This window comes from Mastigoproctus giganteus, chromosome 9 (assembly GCF_048544385.1).
Source record: "Mastigoproctus giganteus isolate SK-2022 chromosome 9, ASM4854438v1, whole genome shotgun sequence".
Classification (NCBI taxonomy): domain Eukaryota; kingdom Metazoa; phylum Arthropoda; class Arachnida; order Uropygi; family Thelyphonidae; genus Mastigoproctus; species Mastigoproctus giganteus.
Window position 1 is genome coordinate 110,333,192 of NC_143583.1, and position 19,553 is coordinate 110,352,744.

The following is a 19,553-nucleotide window of genomic DNA, read 5'->3' on the forward strand; positions in this document are numbered from 1 at the left end:
TTGAAAACTAATCTGAGTTGTTTCCAAATTTGTTCATAGCACTCAGAATGTTTTTGAGTCTACCTGGAAAGAAGTTTTAGTGTCACAAAGAGTGAAGAATTTTAACACAGCTTTAGAAAATAGGCTTTGGATGTTGGGCCTATATTTAACAGAGCCACAATACCTGAAGAAAGGTTAAATGGGTAATCAATTCTTCACATAAATTCTGATATTGTGTAGGCAATAGATTTTCCAAATATAATAAAGGAATTGTAAAAAATTCCTTTATTATATTTGTAAGTGTCAACTCAAACCATCTGAAATCATCTGCACAGATGTGGACTTTATGCAAGACTTAAGGTGTATATGTGTGTTTCACTGAGTACCCAACACCATAGGCTCAGAATAATTTGGGTACCCAAACACTAATTGAACTGATGTGAAATGGCACTGTGCACTATTCACAGATGAATCCAGGCACAACCTGAGTTTGACTCTCATTTGATCTAGTGCAATGTGAACAAGGAACCTGGAACAAACACCTGTACATATATGATCATCAGTTTAATGGAGGTTGCTTGCTGTTAGGGGGGTGAGTGATATTAGTGGTCTTACAGATTTTCACATAATCAGGAGAATGGGATCCTGACTGCACATAGGTACAGCAATTTGATTTTGCAACTCATGGTCCTCCCTATGCTGGTGCTATAAGTGAAGTTTGTTCTGATGGAAAACAGCATCCATTCCCACAGGACACAGCTGATCAATAATATGTTGGAAGATGAGGTTATTGTCCATATGGATTGGCCTGAATCCCATCAAACACATCTAGGATACTCTAGGAAGACCTACTGCAGCTTGTCTGGACTGTCCAGTGACAATCAGTTGGAAACAACACTTACATAATAGTGGTGACTGATTCTGCAACAACTCATAAATACCTTGATTTTATTGATGCAAAATTTGTCTAGAAGTTGCTGGGAACCAAAACCACAATATATGTCATTATCTGGGCACATACTATCCATACTGGTGACAAAAACTGTTCTTGCAAGCAAAGTACTGTAAGCTTGCAAGACATATCACACTGCAAGTATACATACTGTGAGTATACATTGTGATGTAGTGAAGCTAAGTTCCAATAAAGCCACAATTACTTTGCACTCTGGAGTTGCTCTGAATTTTTGACATACACTTAGCTTCACTACATCACAATGTGTATATGTTATTATATTTACACAAATATCATTTGCACATGCTATGATCACCTAATTGTTTTGGTGTTCTGATCTGGAATTAAGCACAGTCTTCTTAATATTACCATCGCTGATATGATATTACTTTGGACACTGTAAACAATAAAGGATAATGATTTCATTTAAAATGCCCATCACAGCATATAGAGACCTCCGAAAGCACAAACTTAGGGAATGTTGGAGCTAGACACATCACCTCTTGTGGGAGTAAACATTTCTGAATAATTGAACTTGTATAATTTCCATATAAACTATTTTATATTTTATTTTATTATATTTTAAACTAAAATAAACTATTTTATTTTATATTAAAGTCACCAACAACAAGCACCTCCTCCTTAGAATTACTTATTCTTACTAGCCAACTCATAAAATTCCCTAATATTCCAAGGATAACCAGAAGTACTAGATACATAACAATAGCCATAAAATTTTATTGAGAGAATTTTATACAAACTACAAGTTCCATTTCATCCTCAACTATTGACCAAAATATCCAGTATATACATTCTCATACCAAAACGCATGCACACATGTTCAATTAGTCTTATTTAGAACTACAGATATCCACATTTAGCACAAAACTTCTTCATATTACTGTTGCCCATAAGTCACATCACTGAGAGATTAATATCGAATAACTGAAAATCACACAAATTTGCCAATAGAGATAGTTTCTTTTTGATATGGTAACAGTTGAGTAAATCACTGTAACTCAGGTTACTAGGTAGATATCATCTCGACGGGTAAGAAAAAAATTTAGGTTTCTATATTTAGTAGGTGAAAGCTACAGTTTTTCTTTTAAACCTATAAAGTTGGCCTATCATACAACTGGAAATGTTAAAAATTAAATGAATATAAACACAATTCTCAATGGAAAAAAATCATAAGTACACAGATGAGTGATGCATGGATGAAAAAGGAATGTACTTGTAGTAAAGCTGGGATTGGCTGTAGTGGAAAATATCTTGAAACAGATATTTGGAGGGTAGTTGTTGGCGCATCGGCTTCTGTGGCCATAATGCACCTTGCAAGGTTTTTGCAGTACTTTGATCCAAGGCCGAGGCGGGATTCGAACCCACGACCTTTGGGTTGCCAGGCAGCCACTTTACCCACCCGGCTAGCCCGGTCGGCTAATATTTGGAGGTAGTAGGAGTGGGATATAAGGACGATAGCAGAAGTTTGGTGCAATTGACAGCAGAGTTGCCGGGAAAGCTGGCTGGGACCACATAGTACAATAAAAAAAAAAAAAAAACATAGAAGGAACTAAGAACTGCGGAATGAGTCAGTAATAAAATCTCTGGTTAGATTTCAGCTGAATAAACCACTCACAATAAGCTGTGGTTTCTCTTTTGGCACTATTATTCTTAACAATTTTCTGTCAAGCCTTAAAAGACATGCATGTGACTTTGCTCAACACACCAAATAATACTTAGACTTTCTATACACAACAGGAAAACAGGTTTTTGTATATATATTTTTTTAAATTTAGAAGTGAAATTGTAATTTATTTTTATTATATGTGAAACTTATTACAAGAATTATCTGATATCTTGCCTCTCATAGAAGAGAGATGTATTTTTGGTGGATACATAAATATATTTTTTTTCAGTATTTTGAACTTTTATATGAATGCAAGAAAAGTTACAATTCATAACTACAACACTTTTTTTTTATGTCACCAAAGTTCAAAGTGTGCATAAATTGAAAAAATTGAACATCAAGCAGTAATAAAGTGTCTTTACAACAAGGGGTTATTGAGGAAAATATTCAAGATGACATGCTAAACACAGTAGGAGAGTACCAAATAAGACTATAATAGGTGCATTATGGCCTTAGTAGCCCTTGCACCAATAAATCCAACAAACAACAATAGTGGGAGAATCTGTCTAATTATATGCAGATGACAAAAATTGAGTGACTCAATTTAAACATGGTAGAACTAGCACATAAGACAAACAGCACAGTGGAGTCAACTTCGGAAACCACTCCGAGTTCACCAAAAGTTAATGACAAGATGAGTGACTGGAAGCAACTGTTATAATATTTAATCTTTGTCACACAGTTCATTTGGCAGAAAAATGTTCTGTCAAATGAAGTACAGGTGACAAATGTTTCTGCATGATGGTTCTTACACCTTTTGACATCTGATCAAAAACTCTTTGATTCTAAACTTCAAGGAAACTTTCTGCTCATTATCAAGCAGAACCTGAAACTTTCTTGCCAGATACGAAACTATGGAAGTACTGATTCATCACTCCAAAGCTGGTCTCATTGGCAGAAAAAGCCATGGCATCTGTTTGTCTTCTGGGATTCAAATGGCATAACAATAATTCATCTTCCAAAGGGACAAAAAATAAGCAGACAATAGTATATTAACTTAGTAACTAAATTATGAGATGCAATCAAGAAAAGCTGAATAGGTGTGTTTTTTTCCCAAGACAATGCACCTGTTCTCGCATCAGCAGTTGCCATGGCTGCCTACCCCTGATTTCTACCTATTCTCAAAACTGAAAAAAAAAAAAAAAAAAAAAACTTCTCTGGAAGGAAATTTGGCTGAAATGATGAGATGGTAGCACATTCCTTTCAGGACCTTTTAAGAAAGTGATTACAAAAGTGAAATCATAAATCTGGAAAATTACTGGAAAAACTGGAAAATCAAAATCAGATAATACCTCCTTCTATGTTAAGTTAGAAATCTATCAAACAACCCTCATACTGTATAAACAATCATCTAGAGGCCATCTGGCCTCTAGATGATTGTTTATACAGTATGAGGGTTGTTAATAACTGTCAAAGTTATTATAAATAACTTTGACAGTTATTGTAAATTATTGAGATGCAGTATATCTCAGTATATTCCTTTTTTTCTTTCTTCCTAATAATACATTTTTCACAATGTGCTGAATTTGAGGTTTTACATATTAATCTTGTTCACTTAAACTATATTTGGATTTTAACAAGTCTAGCTAACCTCACAAGACTCTTGTATTATCACATGTGTATCAAGGAGAAATGATTGATTAAAGAAAGGAACTTTCAAGATATTCTCTATAAAACCTGCATGGCTCTTGACAACACTTTCTAAATAATGTCCTGGTGGTTCAACAGAAACATAAATCTTTACAGCATCTGAAGGAAGAAGGTGAGCCTATAAAAAATAGTATTATACAAAATTATATTAACAAAAAATTATTTAATTTTTTAAACTTTATAAGTTGTTATATTAAGTAGTAAACTATAATTGAAATTCTCTCCCTGTCTTCTTTTCTTACAATATGCAATAGTATAATATAATGGCACCTTTTCATATATATATATATATAAAAAATGGATGGTACATGACTAAATTGTTTCCTGATGGTTTATATTTTGACAGAGAGAGAGACCAATCAGAATAAAAAAAACTTATTTTCACAATTTCAAGGCTTTAGAAACAATTAGTAATAGTAGTAGTAGTGGCATGTGATGCAAGATAGCAAGTGTATGAGATTTTGCAGCATCAGCCAAAAAAAAAAAAAAAAAAAGAAAAATTCACACAACCATTCCCTCTAAATGTTTGCCCAGTTCCTCATTAAATTTACTTAACCTATCAACTTCCACAACCAGATGAAAGTTTGTTCCAGCAATTAACCACCTGCTGGCTAAAGGCATATTTCCACACATCTATTCTACAGCTGTCTTTCCTTAATTTGAATTTATGCCCCCTTAGGTTCGTAATCTGAACAAGTGGAAGAATCCCATCAGAATTCAGCATGCTCAACACATTCAAGGCCTGCGCGGTGATCTGATTACACCTCAATCAGATCACTGCGCAGGTGCATAGTCTCCAGCCACTGCAATTTGCAGAACTTAAGCCTCTCTTGGTAACAGAATCCCTTCATTCCCCTCACCAATCTTGTTGCCTTTCTCTGTACACGCTCAAGCAAATCTACATCCTTCCTAAAATGAAGCCTCCAGACCTGTACGCAGTACTCAAGGCATGGCCTGACCATTACCTTATACAGAGGGACAATCACCTCCTTTTCCCTGCTAGCAAAATTCCTATATATATCATTGACAAAACCCCGTGACCTGCCCTGGCAGCCTGTCTGCATTGCTCAGAAAACTTCATATCAGACTGCACAATTACTTCCAGGTCTTTTTCGTTTTCTACCACCTTAAGTTTAGTACCACAGAGTCAGTACGTTTCTCTGGGGTTACTTCTACCCATATGCAGTACTTTGCATTTGTCAAGGTTAAACTTCAGTTGCCACTTCTCAGCCCATCTGCTCAAATTTTCTAGATCCTGTTGCAGTAACACACTGCCATTACTGACTAACAACCCTGCCAACCTTTGTATCATCTGCAAACTTCGACACTAAGCTTGATATACTTTCATCAATATCATTGATAAATATACAAAACAACAGTGGACCCTGTGGGACTCCACTAATAACATCAGTCCATGAAGAGCAGCGCACGTTGGTTACCACCCACTGTCTTCTCCCACTCAATCATCCTTTTATCCATTGTAGCAATCTACCCTTAATACCATTCTGCTCCAATTTGTACAGTAGTCTTCCATACGTAACAGTGTCAAAAGCTTTCCTGAAATCCAAATATATGATATCAAAATTATTTTTTGCATCCAGTTCCTTTGTAATCACATCATAATAACCAATCAAATTTGTCAGACAAGACTTTCCCTTAACAAACCCATGCAGTGTCTGAATTATTGCTGCAGTCTTGTCTAGATGATCCTGCAATGCATCTTTAACCAGTGACTCCATTATTTTACCCGGAACAGAAATTAAACTAACTGGTCTGTAATTACTCGTGTCACCCTTCGATCCCCCTTTGTGAATTGGGGATACATTTGCACATCTTCAGTCCGTGGGGACTTCCCCTGAATCCAGGAATGCTCTCCTAATTATGGCTAAGGGTTTGCTTAGTTGCTTTGCCGCCTCCTTTAATATAACTGGATAGATTCTGTCCACACCACGCCTTTCTTATGTTTAACTTCAACAATTTCTCCTCCACTTTGTTCTCAGTTATTACAAGATCATTAAGTACCCTGCTACAATTTTATAACCTTCTGGCATTTTCAAACCTTAATAACTCCTCATGTGTGAATGTAGATGCAAAATACTCATTCAGTTTGTTTGCTATCTGAATATTTTTTTGTTATTTGTTATTTGGTTTTTTTTTTTAGGAGCATTAGCAACTAAGGCCATATTGCTCCGGGATATGCGGTGGTCATTCCCTGACCTTTCCGCACCCTCCGTATTTGGTGGTGACGGGCTCGAACCCCGGTATAATCAAGGAGCGTGTGCTACGCACTGCTGCTCCTTCCCACCTGGCTACGGAGGTGCCGCTATCTGAATAGGATCATCAACAGTCGAACCACTGATATCAAGTGCACCAATCAGATTCATCCCCTTCCTTTTAGTGTTTATATAAGAAAAGAAATCCTTGCTGTTTTTCTTAGCATCCTTTGCCAAAGATTTCTCGTAATCTGCCTTCGCCTCTCTAACCTCCTTTGTGACTTGATTAAGACTAGCTTATATCTGCCATAGGCTTCTGTGTTGCCTGATAATTTATATGCATCCCATGCATTTTCTTCTCTGCCACAAGTCTCATTAGTTCATTTGACAACCATTTAGGCCTAAACCTTGAACAATATTTCTTAATAGGTATGAAACTTTTAGTAGCTTCCACGATTAATTCCTTGAATGCGTCCCACTTAGAATTTGCTGTTGGTAACACCATCAGTTGATCCCACTGCGACCACTGTACTCACCTTTACGGAAGCAAAAACCCTTTCCTTTATCCTTGATGGTAATTATATCTTTAAGTAAATCCCACATCAGTACAATGTGATCACTGCTACTTAGTGGTTCCTTTATCTGCAAATTCGTAATACACGAATGAACACTGCTGATAACCAGATCAAGAGTATTCTCTTGATCTGGTTATCAGCCTCTAGTTGCCCTCTCTAGTTGCCTCTCGAATATGCTGCTGCAGAAAACACTCATCCAATAAATCCAAAAAAATCTTACTAGTGTGCAAGTGACCCACCCACAAGTTCCAGTCAGTATCTGGGAATTTAAAATCCCCCATTATAAGACATTCTGATTTACTGGTCCATTCTATTTCTCTGTACAATTGTTCACTGTACTCATTCAAATCATTAGGCCTATAACACACTCCTACTGTTATTTTTGTTTTCGCAGTGCTTATGACACACCAAACTGACTCAATAGTGCACTGTTCATCTATATCAACTGGATGCACTTCTTTTGATTTTATGTTTTTCTTAATTAACAGCATATCACCTCCTCCTCCTCCCTTCCTATCCTGTCTATCCTTTCTGTACACATTGTACTCCCCAAATTCCAATTCTGCATTCCTAATATCTGTGTGACACCATGCCTCTGATATCCCAACAATATCTGCCTTTGATGTCTTCATTAATTTGATGTCAAATTAGTCAAGACATCAAAGGCAGATATTGTTGGGATATCAGAGCATATTGCTTGGATATCAATTGTCATAAGCAAGCCACTTGTCTGGTAAACAGTGTCACATTTCATTGTTTTCAACTTTAGTGCAATCAGAAATCAAATTACATTTTTTTTAATTTTAATTAAAAAAAATTAAATCTAAAATTAAATTTTTATATTAATACTGGAAAATTAACAATAAGTCGAATTAAATCTGCTACACTATTTCTGAATATTCAGTTTGTTAAATTTTATGTTACTGTATTTTTTAAAAAAAAACTACACTTTCAGATCATTAATCTCTGTACAAATATATTTACTTTTGTAGGAGGTATATTCTTTTTTTTATTATTCATTATTCATTTTAAAGTTACATTTTAGTAAAACAAAGCAGAAATTACAGCTACTGTATGTTAGAAAAAAACAGCAGAAGAACACGAGAGGTATTAGAGTCTATAGTACTTAGTACCGTGCTTGGGTTGAAGATTGAGAAGACTAAAGAAAATATTTGTTGACATTAAACTTGAACGTCTGTAGACTGTAATTTTCAGGAAATACGTATGAAAGAAGGTTGTTCCAGAAAACGGCAGCTGAATGAATAAACGAGGAAGGTGAAAAGTTGGTTTTGTGAATTTGAAGTTGGACAGTAAATGGATGTTGGCTGCTGGTGGCACGTGTTCGGACTGTTTTGAAAGAAAGAAAGAAAGAAAGAGCAGGAATTATAGAAGCCAATTCAGAAGAACACTGCCCATGGAAGTATCTGTAGAAGAGGCATGCAGAAGAAACAGTACGTCTATGAGACAGCAAGTGCAGAGATTCTAGTAGAGATGAGTCATTAATTAACCTAACTGCCCTCTTCTGAATGGAATCTAGAAGCCTGAGAGAGGTTTCGGGGGCACCGCCCCAGTTGTGGGAACAATATTCCATGGTAGGGCAGATTTTCGATTTGTACAGCGTGAACAGCTGTTGGAAGAAAAGTAACGCCGAGAGTGAAAGAGAAAACCAAGTTTTTTAGATGCAGAGGAAGCAATATTTGTAATGTGCTTGTGCCAAGAGAGATTAGAAGTCGGGGTAATTTCCAAAAGAGATATATCATCTTGCCTAGAAATTGGAGTGTCATAAAAGATAAGCATAGGCAGAAGAATCCTTTTTTGCGAGATATAAGACAAGACTGAGATTTAGGATTGAATTCAACTAAGTTGTCTTTGCTCCACTGGACACTTACCTGGAGATCGATATTTAAGGAATTGGTAGGGAATATTCAAGAAGTTGAAGCTGATTGAGCAGGGCAAGGTTTCTCAAACTGGAAAGTGGAATGCAATGTGCTATCATCGATAAAACTATGGATAGGATTTCCAGTCAACGGAAGAAGGTCATTAATATACAAGAGGAAAAGAGTGGGGGAAAGAACTGAACCTTGGGGTACACCGGCATTAGTGGAGAAGTTAGAAGACAAAGAGCCATCTACCATTACCCTCAGTGAGCGGTCAAAGAGAAAACTGGATAACCAATTACAAAAAATAGATGGCAAACCATAAGATGAAAGTTTGTTAAGAAGACCTTTATGCTAAACACGATCGAAAGCCTTTGAGATATGAAGAGCAACTACTTGTGTTTAACCAAACCTTTCTACTGAATTAGTCCATAAATGGGTAACATAAGCCAGAATATCACCAGTGGATCGACACTGACGGAATCCATACTGGCAATCGTTGATCAGACGGAAAGTTTCTAAGATAGTTTAAGAGTTGATGGTTAATTGATTTCTTCATTACTTTAGAAAGAGTAGAAGTAACTGCAATGGGACAATAACTGGATGGGAGGGATTTGTGACGTTTTTTAGGAACTGGTTGGATATGAGCAAATTTCCAAGCAGAAGAAAAAAACACCCTTGGAATAAGTGAAAAAAGGTGGCAAAGAACATGAGTAAGTTCAGGAGCACAGGTGTTGGGAACAAGTGGAGAAATACCATCAGGACCTGGAGCTTCCTGAGCATCAAGTTTTGTCAAAATTCTTCTGACATCCATTTGACAGAAGACCACAGAAGGCACTGAATGGAGCATGTTGGGAATGGTGGAAGGTGTTTTACCAAGATCATTAATACATGGGTTGGAAGAAAAATTGGATGCTAGCAGGTCAGCTTTATCCTTGGCTGAAATGACAACAGAACCATCTGGTTTTGACAGAGATTGGAGCAGAGATGGGCAAAAGTTGTGGCCAATAGCTTTGGCAAGAGACCAGAAAGATCGGCTACTATTAGGGCAAGAAGCAAGTTTTTGACTCAGCCTGTTCAAAATCTAGTTTGGACTGATTAATAACTGCTTTACAATTGTTGCAAGCTTTGGTGTAGGCAGAAAATGAAACTGAAGAATTGGAAATAAGCCATTTACGATATGCAACGTTCTTCTCTTGAACAGCCTTAGCACATTTATTGGAAAACCAAAGTTTAGATAAAGGATGAGATTTTAAAGTGGAGTGTGGAATAAAGGATTCCATTCCTACAAGAATAATTTCACTGACATGATCTGAGCAAACGTAGACATCAGAAGTTCGGAAACAGTAATCCGACCAAGGAAAAGAAATCTCACTGGTCATCCCATTTTGCATTCTCGTAATGCCAAACAACATGAGGTTGGGAACAGTCATGAGATAAAGGCTCCATTAGAGAAGAGACAATCACCAAGTTGTGATCTGAGGTGCCTGAAGGACCACTCACTTCGACTGTGTACTTAGGGCTGTTTGTGAGAAAAAGATCAAGCGTGGTGGCTGTATGGTTAGGATTGTCCAGTATTCTGGTAGGTAAATAAACAATCTGTGTGAGGTCATTAGTAATTGCAAAAGCCCCAGCATCTCAACCAGCAGGGTCGGTGTGACTAGAAAACGGAAGCCAGCTGGAGTTGTGAACATTAAAATTACCAAGGAAGATTACCTCACTGTCAGGAGAGTTGTTCTGGAGCAAGTCAAATTGCAAAGATTGGAAGTCAAAGAGCTCCAGGTGATTAGTGGAGTTGGGAGAATGGTAGTGCAACAGATGAATTTGATAGAATGAGGTAGAGAGATTTTAAGCCAAAGAAGATCGAAAAGAGGAGATTCCAAATTACCAAGTCTCTGACAGGGAATATCGGAATGGACATATGCACAAGTACCACATTTAATGCGAAAAGGATCATACAGCGAATAATTTGGGCAACTGAGATGAGCAGTAGTTGAATCAATCAATAACTGAGATTCTGTCAGAAAAAGTACGTGGGGTTTGGCAGAGTGCAAGTGGAAATGGACATCGTTGAGATTAGAACTGAGACCACGTATATTTGTGAGATGAACTAGGAAGTGTTTGGGAGGTTTTGATCTTTTTGCAGATAAGCTTACTCTATTAGTTTGACAATTCATGGTGTATTCAACAGTAAGGAAAAGTGGGGGAGGACATGCTCTATGAAGTAATGAAATTTTTGATATACTGCACACACGGTAAGACTATACCCAAATCTTTGATATAATGTGGCTTCAACAATGCCCCCCCCCACCAGATACACACTACTCGGACTCCCTCCAGTCATTATCCGGCAGAGTAGAGATAGCAAGATTATACACTAGCTGATCTGGAAGCCTCCTAGAGAGTTACCAATAGGTTCAGTACAGTGTACTAACTAGCGGCTGGCCTGCGAACACCGTTTTAGAGCTGTACCCTTGAAATTTAAGGAATGTTGGATCCCGCTATGATGTCTATCATAACCTCAAAAGTCATCAGTCATACTGCATGCTGGAAGAGATGGGGAAAGCTTAACCGGAACTTAGCTGGAGACTAAACATGAATTCCACTACTTCAAGCCTCCAATAAGCAAAGTGGTGTTGCACCGGTTGATGAGAGTCATCTACTACCTAGTATTGCCTGGTAGCACAGTGGGGTGGCATTCCCCCATGTGGTGTCAGCACCACACCTCAACCCCTGATTACGTTGGTTCACACATGGGTCACCCACAGTGTACTTGCGCATGGGGTTATACCTAGGATTACTAACAGTCCCATCATCGTGAAGGTGCAAGCAGAAGATTTGGCTGTCACAGACCCTCCGGACATCACCGAAATTGGGTTCACTTGACTTGAGTGTCACCCGAATATCAGTTCCATCAACATTTTAGACTCCCGGGTAGCAAGTACAGCTTGTCTGGCATATCTGAGAGAATGTCTGCAACAACCTCAAGGACCAAGAGTTAAATTGACTGACTGATTTAATTTTTAATGGTATACTGACAACTTCAGCCAAAATGCACTAAGTCAAAATAAAAACAGTAATAAGTATGTTTGATAACCTATAAATACAAAGTAGATTATTCATAGGTTATGTCAAGAAGGTAAATAAAAAAGGATAAATATCAAATTATAAAAGTATAAAGTTAAATTTGTGTGTATAAATTAATGGACTATAGTGTATAGTGCTCAGTGTTTGTGGCCCTGGGGGTTTCTCCTAACTCCATGATGAACTTTTGTGACACAATAAAAACTAATGTGTTACAATACAGTTTGCTGCAACGTAACAAATTTTGTTTCTGCCTCAAGAAAACATCAGCTAAAGCCTATGAAATGTTAAAAGATGCTTATGGTGAATTTACACTTCCATATAGCATAGTTCACAGATGGTTTGGGATGTTTAAAAATGGACATGATTCAATCACAAAAATCGGCAGTCCTGGAGTTCCAATCACTGCTATCACCATACACACTGCTTCTGTAATCGTGAGAGAAGACTGCTGCATAATAATAAGGCAACTGGCAGAGATATTGAGAAAATCAATAGGAAGCATGCATGATATTCTCCATGACCATTTGCATATGACACGTGTTTGCAAGCCAGGTTCCAAGAAGGAGATGAAAGGAAAACGTTTCCAGTCATCAGAAGAAGTTGTAAAGAACATCGGAGATGATTCCCAAATGAATGTCAAAAAATAGGCTTCCATCGTGTTTTTGAAGAATGGCAGGAATGTTTGACTAAGTGCATTTCATTAAGCGTGGACTACTTTCAAAAGGACCATCAAAATATAGATGATTAATACAGGTACGTTGTGAAAAAAATAAAAAAAAAATGATCATTCTTTATTGAGCAGCCCTTGTATAATACTATTAATGTTGTTTCCGTTTAATTTTTATAGGAAACCTGCCTGTGTTCATGATTGATATGTGTTCCTATTAAAGTAGGCATTATGTTTGTTGTCTTCTGCTTGTTCCTATGAAAAGGCATGGTGCAATAATGAACTCTGTGTATGAGACTATACTACTAAATTATCAAAGCATATCTCAATGTTAGTGTGGGTAGGTACACTTTAGTGTCACTATATAAATGCTTATGCTGGTGCTTCTGTTTAAAAGCAAAATACACAAAGAATTCATGTGTATTTAACTTTAAACTCATAGAGCACTTTAGGGCTATAAGCTTCAGGTTGCGAAATAGATGATGCCAATTCCTAGTTATTTAGTAGTTGGCTGTGTGCAGAAATGATGCATTTGCATTAACTTGCATGTCAGTTATCTTTTAAACTTGATGTTTCATGTTTTTCACAAATTGAGGAAGCAAAAACTTTAGTAGCATATCAAAAATCCTCTAATCTTGTTTTATTACAAGTGTTAATTTTTACAAGCAACTAGTCAAAGATTTAAATGAAGGATAAGACATATCTGAAGTACAATAACAGTAACATTTTAGTGAACAACAACAAACTCGAATCACCATTACTTTTCATTTGGATTATAGCTATTCATTTTGTGAATTTTCACATTGCCTGCATTTTTAACAGTTGTCAGCTGCTGCACAAATGTTTCAAAAACTTCCAATCTACTGCATTCAATTGTAGTTAATCAGAACTACAAAAAGTTTTGAGAAACTGGACAATTAAAACTGTTAGACCTTCAACTAGTGACATATCAATATGTGATATACATGTTAAGAAAAAATTAATAACAAAGCAGTGTTTGGCAAAATAAGATATTTTGAGATAATCACACAGGTGAAAAGTAATGCAATCTATATATTTCCTGCAAGTATATTTACTTTCTTATGATGTATAACATGTTTATCACTTGATCACTTTAATATTTTATACAAGACAACCAGGAATAAATGTGCACTTCTTCCACCCAGGCTACTTTTAATCACAGATATTTTAATGTTTCCGTCTCTATTTATTAATTTTAACCAAAATTCTTAATTAGTTTTAATCCTATTCCACTTTTACATCATATAACTAAGCAAATTAATTGAGGTGAGTACTAAAAATTAAGCCTTTATGCTATTTCTCCCATTAGTCTAATTCTTTTATGGTACTTTAAGAGATTCTATCAATCACCTAAATCATAACATGTTTATGTAAAGTATATACACATTAACTTGGGAAATGTTTTTCAATGAAAAATTTAATAGTAACAAATTGACCAAAAAATTAAATTAGGGGAATTTTTACATTCAGGATTTATCTGGATAACTTCTGTACATGGATTCTACTTAATGTTGCAGTATTCTAATATATATAACAGTGCCAGATGTTCATATTGGCCTCAACGAAATGGACTCTGATACTTGGATTTTCCTCCCCCAACTTCAATTTCACGTTGAACTACTTCAGGACAACAGCATTAGAAACAACTTCACCTAGAGATTGGATGCTGCAATCAACATAGAGATAAACGGTAATACTGAAGAAATCTACAAATATTTAAAAAATATATTGTAAAAAAAAAATAGCTCATGAAATCCTAGTCAAAAAAGAAGAGCCAAAGGACCAAAAAAGACCTGGATTACAGAGAAAGTAAGAGCTGCTGTAGAGGAAGAGAAACTTGCATATCAGAAATGGCTGGGTGATAGGAATGATGAATATATAGGAAAATTTATGTTGAAAAGAAGAAAATAGCCAATCAGTTGGTAGCAAAAGCAAAAAATGAAGAATGGGAAAGGAAATGCACAACTATTAATAGCAAATTGGGCTTCAAGCGATCAGTGGAATTGTGGAAGATCCTTAAAGATTTGAGAAAACAGAATAAACACAACACTGGTTTGCAATTAATACCTTTGAAAGACTGGATGAAGTACTATGAAGGACTTTTAAAAGAAGACTGGGAAGAGCTCAAGTTGGTGGAGGATTTCAGTGTAGAAAACTTGGGCTTAAAAGTTTCTGTTAGGGAAGTGGAATTCTTGCTAAAGGAAGGAAGGAAGGAATGGCAAATCACCTGGACCTGGAGGAGTTTATATGGAACCTTCTGAAATATGGAGGAAGAGGAGTGGCTGTTCTGATACAAAAACTGTTAAATGGTATACTGAGAGGAGAAGAAATACCGAAAGAAATGATAACAGGATATATCACACCAATTTATAAGATGGGCAATCGGAAAAGCTTTTCAAATTACAGAGGAATATGCATCCTGAACCTGCTGTTAAAGATTCTTGGAAAATGGATCAGGAACCATTTAGAAGCCTGAATCGAGGTGTCAGAAGAACAAAGTGGTTTTTCAGCCAGGAGGTCATGTATAGACCATATCTCAACAGTACGACAGATCCTTGAAAAATGCCAATCGAAAGGAAAATAAATCTTTATGATTTTCATTGACCTTGAAAAGGCATATGACAGTGTTCCAAGAAAACTTATGGGAAGCACTGAAAGAGGCAAATACTGATGGACAACTGATTAACATTATTAAGACAATTTACAGGAATAATAGATGCAGAATTAAAGTGGGATCAGCTTTGTCATCTGAATTCCACATTTCAAAAGGCTTATTACAAGGCTGTTGCATGTCACCAACACTTTTCAAAATTTATATTGACATCTGCCTAAGATCCTGGTCAAATAAATGCAATAAAATGGGAATGCTGATTAATAAGAACACCTATATTCACAATTTACTTTTTGCAGATGATCAGGTGGTGATAGTGCAAGACTTAGAAGATGCAGACTATACATGTTGTCAATTGTTTGAGGAATATAAACAATGGGGTCTAAAAATCAATTTTAGCCGGACTGAAATGTTGTCTTCAGATCAGGACACATTCTAAATATTGCAGGTTTTAAAATCAAACAAGTCAATAAATTCAAATATTTGGGATCAATCTTACAAAGTGATGGATCATCTCAAGCAGAGATCAATAAGAGAATTGCAGATGGCAGAAAGGTTATTGGCATGTTAAATTCTGTTCTATGGAGCAGAAATAACCTAAATAAAACAAAGAAATACCCTAAATAAAACAAAGAAACTTATATTTCAAACGATTGTACAAAGTCTTCTATTGTATGGAGTGGAAACCTGGACGTTGAATAGGCGAGTGGAAAACAAATTGCTCTCCACAGAAATGGATTTTTGGAGATGCTCAGCAAGAACTTCTAGAAGAGACAGAAAATGGAATGAAGACATAAGAGAGAAAATGGAAGTGAAAAAGAATATTATTGACAATATATACACTATTAAAGAAAAGCATTTAACATGGTATGGACACGTAAAACAGATGCAAGAAACCAGATATCCAAAGGCTATCCTGGAATGGATACTTCCTGGGAGGAGGAGGAAGACGACATAGGAGGACATGGATGGATGGAGTACGGGAGTGCATGACAGCCCGAGGCTTAACCGACCAAGACAGCTTGAATCACACTTTATGGCGGGAAAAAATTCCTACCAAAAAATAACTTGTAGGCTGAGGAAACCCACTATAAATGGAAACACTCCTCTTGAAGAACTTTCTTTTAAATTTCTTGTGCTTATATGAAACCTTTGATTAGCACTGCATCATGCTGAGTCATCTTGATAACATATGGAGTTCATCAAACACATCCTTCCTAATGGCATCATCACCTTTTCCAACAGTGCTTTGTAGGTTACCGCAGTAACAGCAGTTTCAAAAACATGGATATAATCAATAACAATGAGTGAAAAATATCTCATTACTTATTGCGAACTTGAAGGTTCTAGTGGTATGAGCTGGATCCAGTGCTTCACTTGCCTTTTAGAATACCATATAACAACAAACATTTCCACCTATACTGACTTTTGTCTCGTCATTGAACAGAGCACTGTATCACTGCTCTAGTCTTCACTGTTGGTGTTTCTTAATGGTCCATACACTGCTATTTAATAAACATTGATGTACCTGATGTTTTCTGCCATTTTCTTGAAATGAAAATAGTAATATTAGTAGTACAAAGAGTTACCAGCCCTCATCGAAGATTTCATTTTTATACCACATTTATCCTCTGATACTTATGATTTCACAAATCTTAGCTAGCTGTTGGCAAACAATATTTTTATGCATACCAACAATTTTTGCAATCTCAATATTGGTTTTTTCCCTCTTTTACTTAAATGTTATAATCTAGAAATCTCCCTTACTATTGAAACTTCTATCCATTTTGACAACAGTATTCTACAACCAGGGTTTTTTTTTTAAATTTAACACAAACAACTGCAGCAGCTTCCGACAAATGATGATGTGTTACTGAATCTATAGTACAACTGGAAAAAAAAAAAAAAAAAAAAAAAAAAAATGCATTAACCTCTATAGCTACTGCAGAGATGTGTGAGAACACTGAAGGAACTAAAGACAATGAAGAAATTCATTTATTGACTAAATTACACAATGAAAATCTTTCTTATACTGCAATTTTTCCATCAACAAACACTACCAAAATTAATGCACACAAGTTCTACATAAACCATTAAATAAATTTTCTGTTTATACTCAAGGACAGCGACATTGTCAGAGGTTTGCAAGACAGAATACAAGAAAAAGTAATGTATTTAATAATCACGCAGGACTGAACCACAGTCACTCAAAGCATCCTTGTGCCAGACCACTTGGCTATGGAAAAATAAAATTAAATGTATTTTCAGAAAATATATAGATTGCATTACACTGAAAGGACAGAATTCAAGGGATACTTGGTTCGTGGGCAACGCAACACAGTCACCCCTCTCGCTAGTGGAAGAACCCACCACTTGGCAGGTATATAGGTATACTGCATTCATGTAGATGGTAATTCGCTGTCAGTGTGAATAAATATTGTGAGTTAACCGACTTATTGCACCATCCCTGGAAATATGCCATTTCCAGAATAACATCTCTATGTGGACAGCGCTGTGGGCGGAGAAAAATGGTGGATGAACATGGCCGTCGACGCCTGTCTTGCACTGTTTAAGCCAACCGAAGAGTGACAGTGGCACAAATCACTGCTGACTTCAACGAGGGATGTGCCAGAAACGTATCCACCAAGACCATCAGGCGATCATTAGCTGCAAGAGGTTATGGAAGCTGTCGACCCACCAGAGTCCCATTGCTAACACCAACACAAGACTGTACACCTCAAATGGGCAAAAGAACAATGGACCTTGGGTGATTGGAGATGGGAGGTTGTGTATCTGGTGGAAACCGCATGAAGCTATGCACCTGTCATGTCAACAAGGAACTGTTCAGGCAGGTGGATGGTCTGTAATGGAATGGAGCATGTTCAACTGGCACACGTTGGGACCTCTGGTATGTCTAGATGCATCTCTGAACGGTCCAGGTTACGTGCCCATCCTTGCAGACCATCTGTATCCCTTCATGATCATTGTGCACCCACAGGGCAATGGACTCTTCCAGCAGGACAATGTGCCTCCCCACAGAGCCGTGGTGACTAGAACATAGTTCGAAGAGCATTCCGCTGATTTTACCACCATGGAATGGCCACCCCGTTCACCGGACATGAGCACTGAATCTTTGAATACTCCACCCAGGAATGCAATGGAATTATGGACAGCAGTGCAGCAAGCATGAATGGAAGTACCCGTGGAACGGTTTCATGAACTAGTGGACTCAATGCCTCGGCATGTAACTGCCCTTATCCGGGCGATAAGTGGGCCTACCCGTTACTAGGTGGGTATCTCAAGATTTCTGTCCACTCAATTTACTTTACAAACACCTGTTTTATTACATGTCAAAATATTTTACTTCAGCCAAAAATTTCAATCAGTTGCCATTTTTTTTTATTACTGTGCATCATTTGCCTTTTGAAGACCAGTTGACCACTATTTGCAGCTATACTCCTTCAAATATTCTGCTTCTCTTGTAATAAACATAATAAAATAAAAATATTGAACAGAGTTAAGAGAGAATATGGCAATTTAACAGTACTAATTAATACAATTTGTTAGATCAACACAAGGGAGAAATTCAACAAACACAAGTATGCAGTTGCCGAATCTCTTTAAAAGTTACAGCTGACAGTTACAGGCTCCGCAAAAACGATAAGTGTTTGCCTTTTATTTACATGATTGTTATTTTATATTGTACTTAATACGTAGTCATATAGTTATAGTTAAGCTGGTTATTTTTTATTTTTAATTTAGATAAAGAGTTTTTGTGGATTTTACTTACGATAGGTAAAACCGTTATTTCGTTCCATTTTGTAGCCATTGTTTTTGGATATAGTGGTAGGGAATTCAAATTTTTTAACTGAGGTAGCTAGGTAGCACTAACGCATAATTATATAGTAATACCCTTCACTGTTTCTATTTAATAGTTTCTATTCAAATACTATTGATATTTAATTTATTGATTTTATTAATTTAAACTACCATGCCCCAGACTAGAGCAGCAAAGCAACGGGCACAAAGTGGCAGGAGTGCTGTGAATCGGGGGAGAACTGAGGGGGGCAATTCTCCAACGCATCACAGCCTAAAAAAATGTGCAACTTGTGAAATGTTTGCCGAACTCTCTGGAACGGAACATGATATTGCCATGGGGGATGTCTTTGTGTGTATGCGATGTAAGGAGTGTAAGGAAATCAGGCGACAACTCAGCGTTGTTATGGGCCTATAT

At 36.8% G+C, this 19,553-nt stretch overlaps 1 protein-coding gene across 2 annotated transcripts in view; it reads right to left on the reverse strand.

Moving 5' to 3' along the window:
• IleRS (Isoleucyl-tRNA synthetase) overlaps positions 1-19,553 on the reverse strand; it is a 430,056-nt gene that overhangs the window by 37,948 nt on the left and 372,555 nt on the right. For both annotated transcript variants that reach the window (XM_090381523.1, XM_090381522.1), the window contains exon 28: positions 4,210-4,386. In XM_090381523.1, coding sequence (XP_090237649.1) covers positions 4,210-4,386 — 177 coding nt within the window. The remainder of the gene's footprint in view (positions 1-4,209; positions 4,387-19,553) is intronic.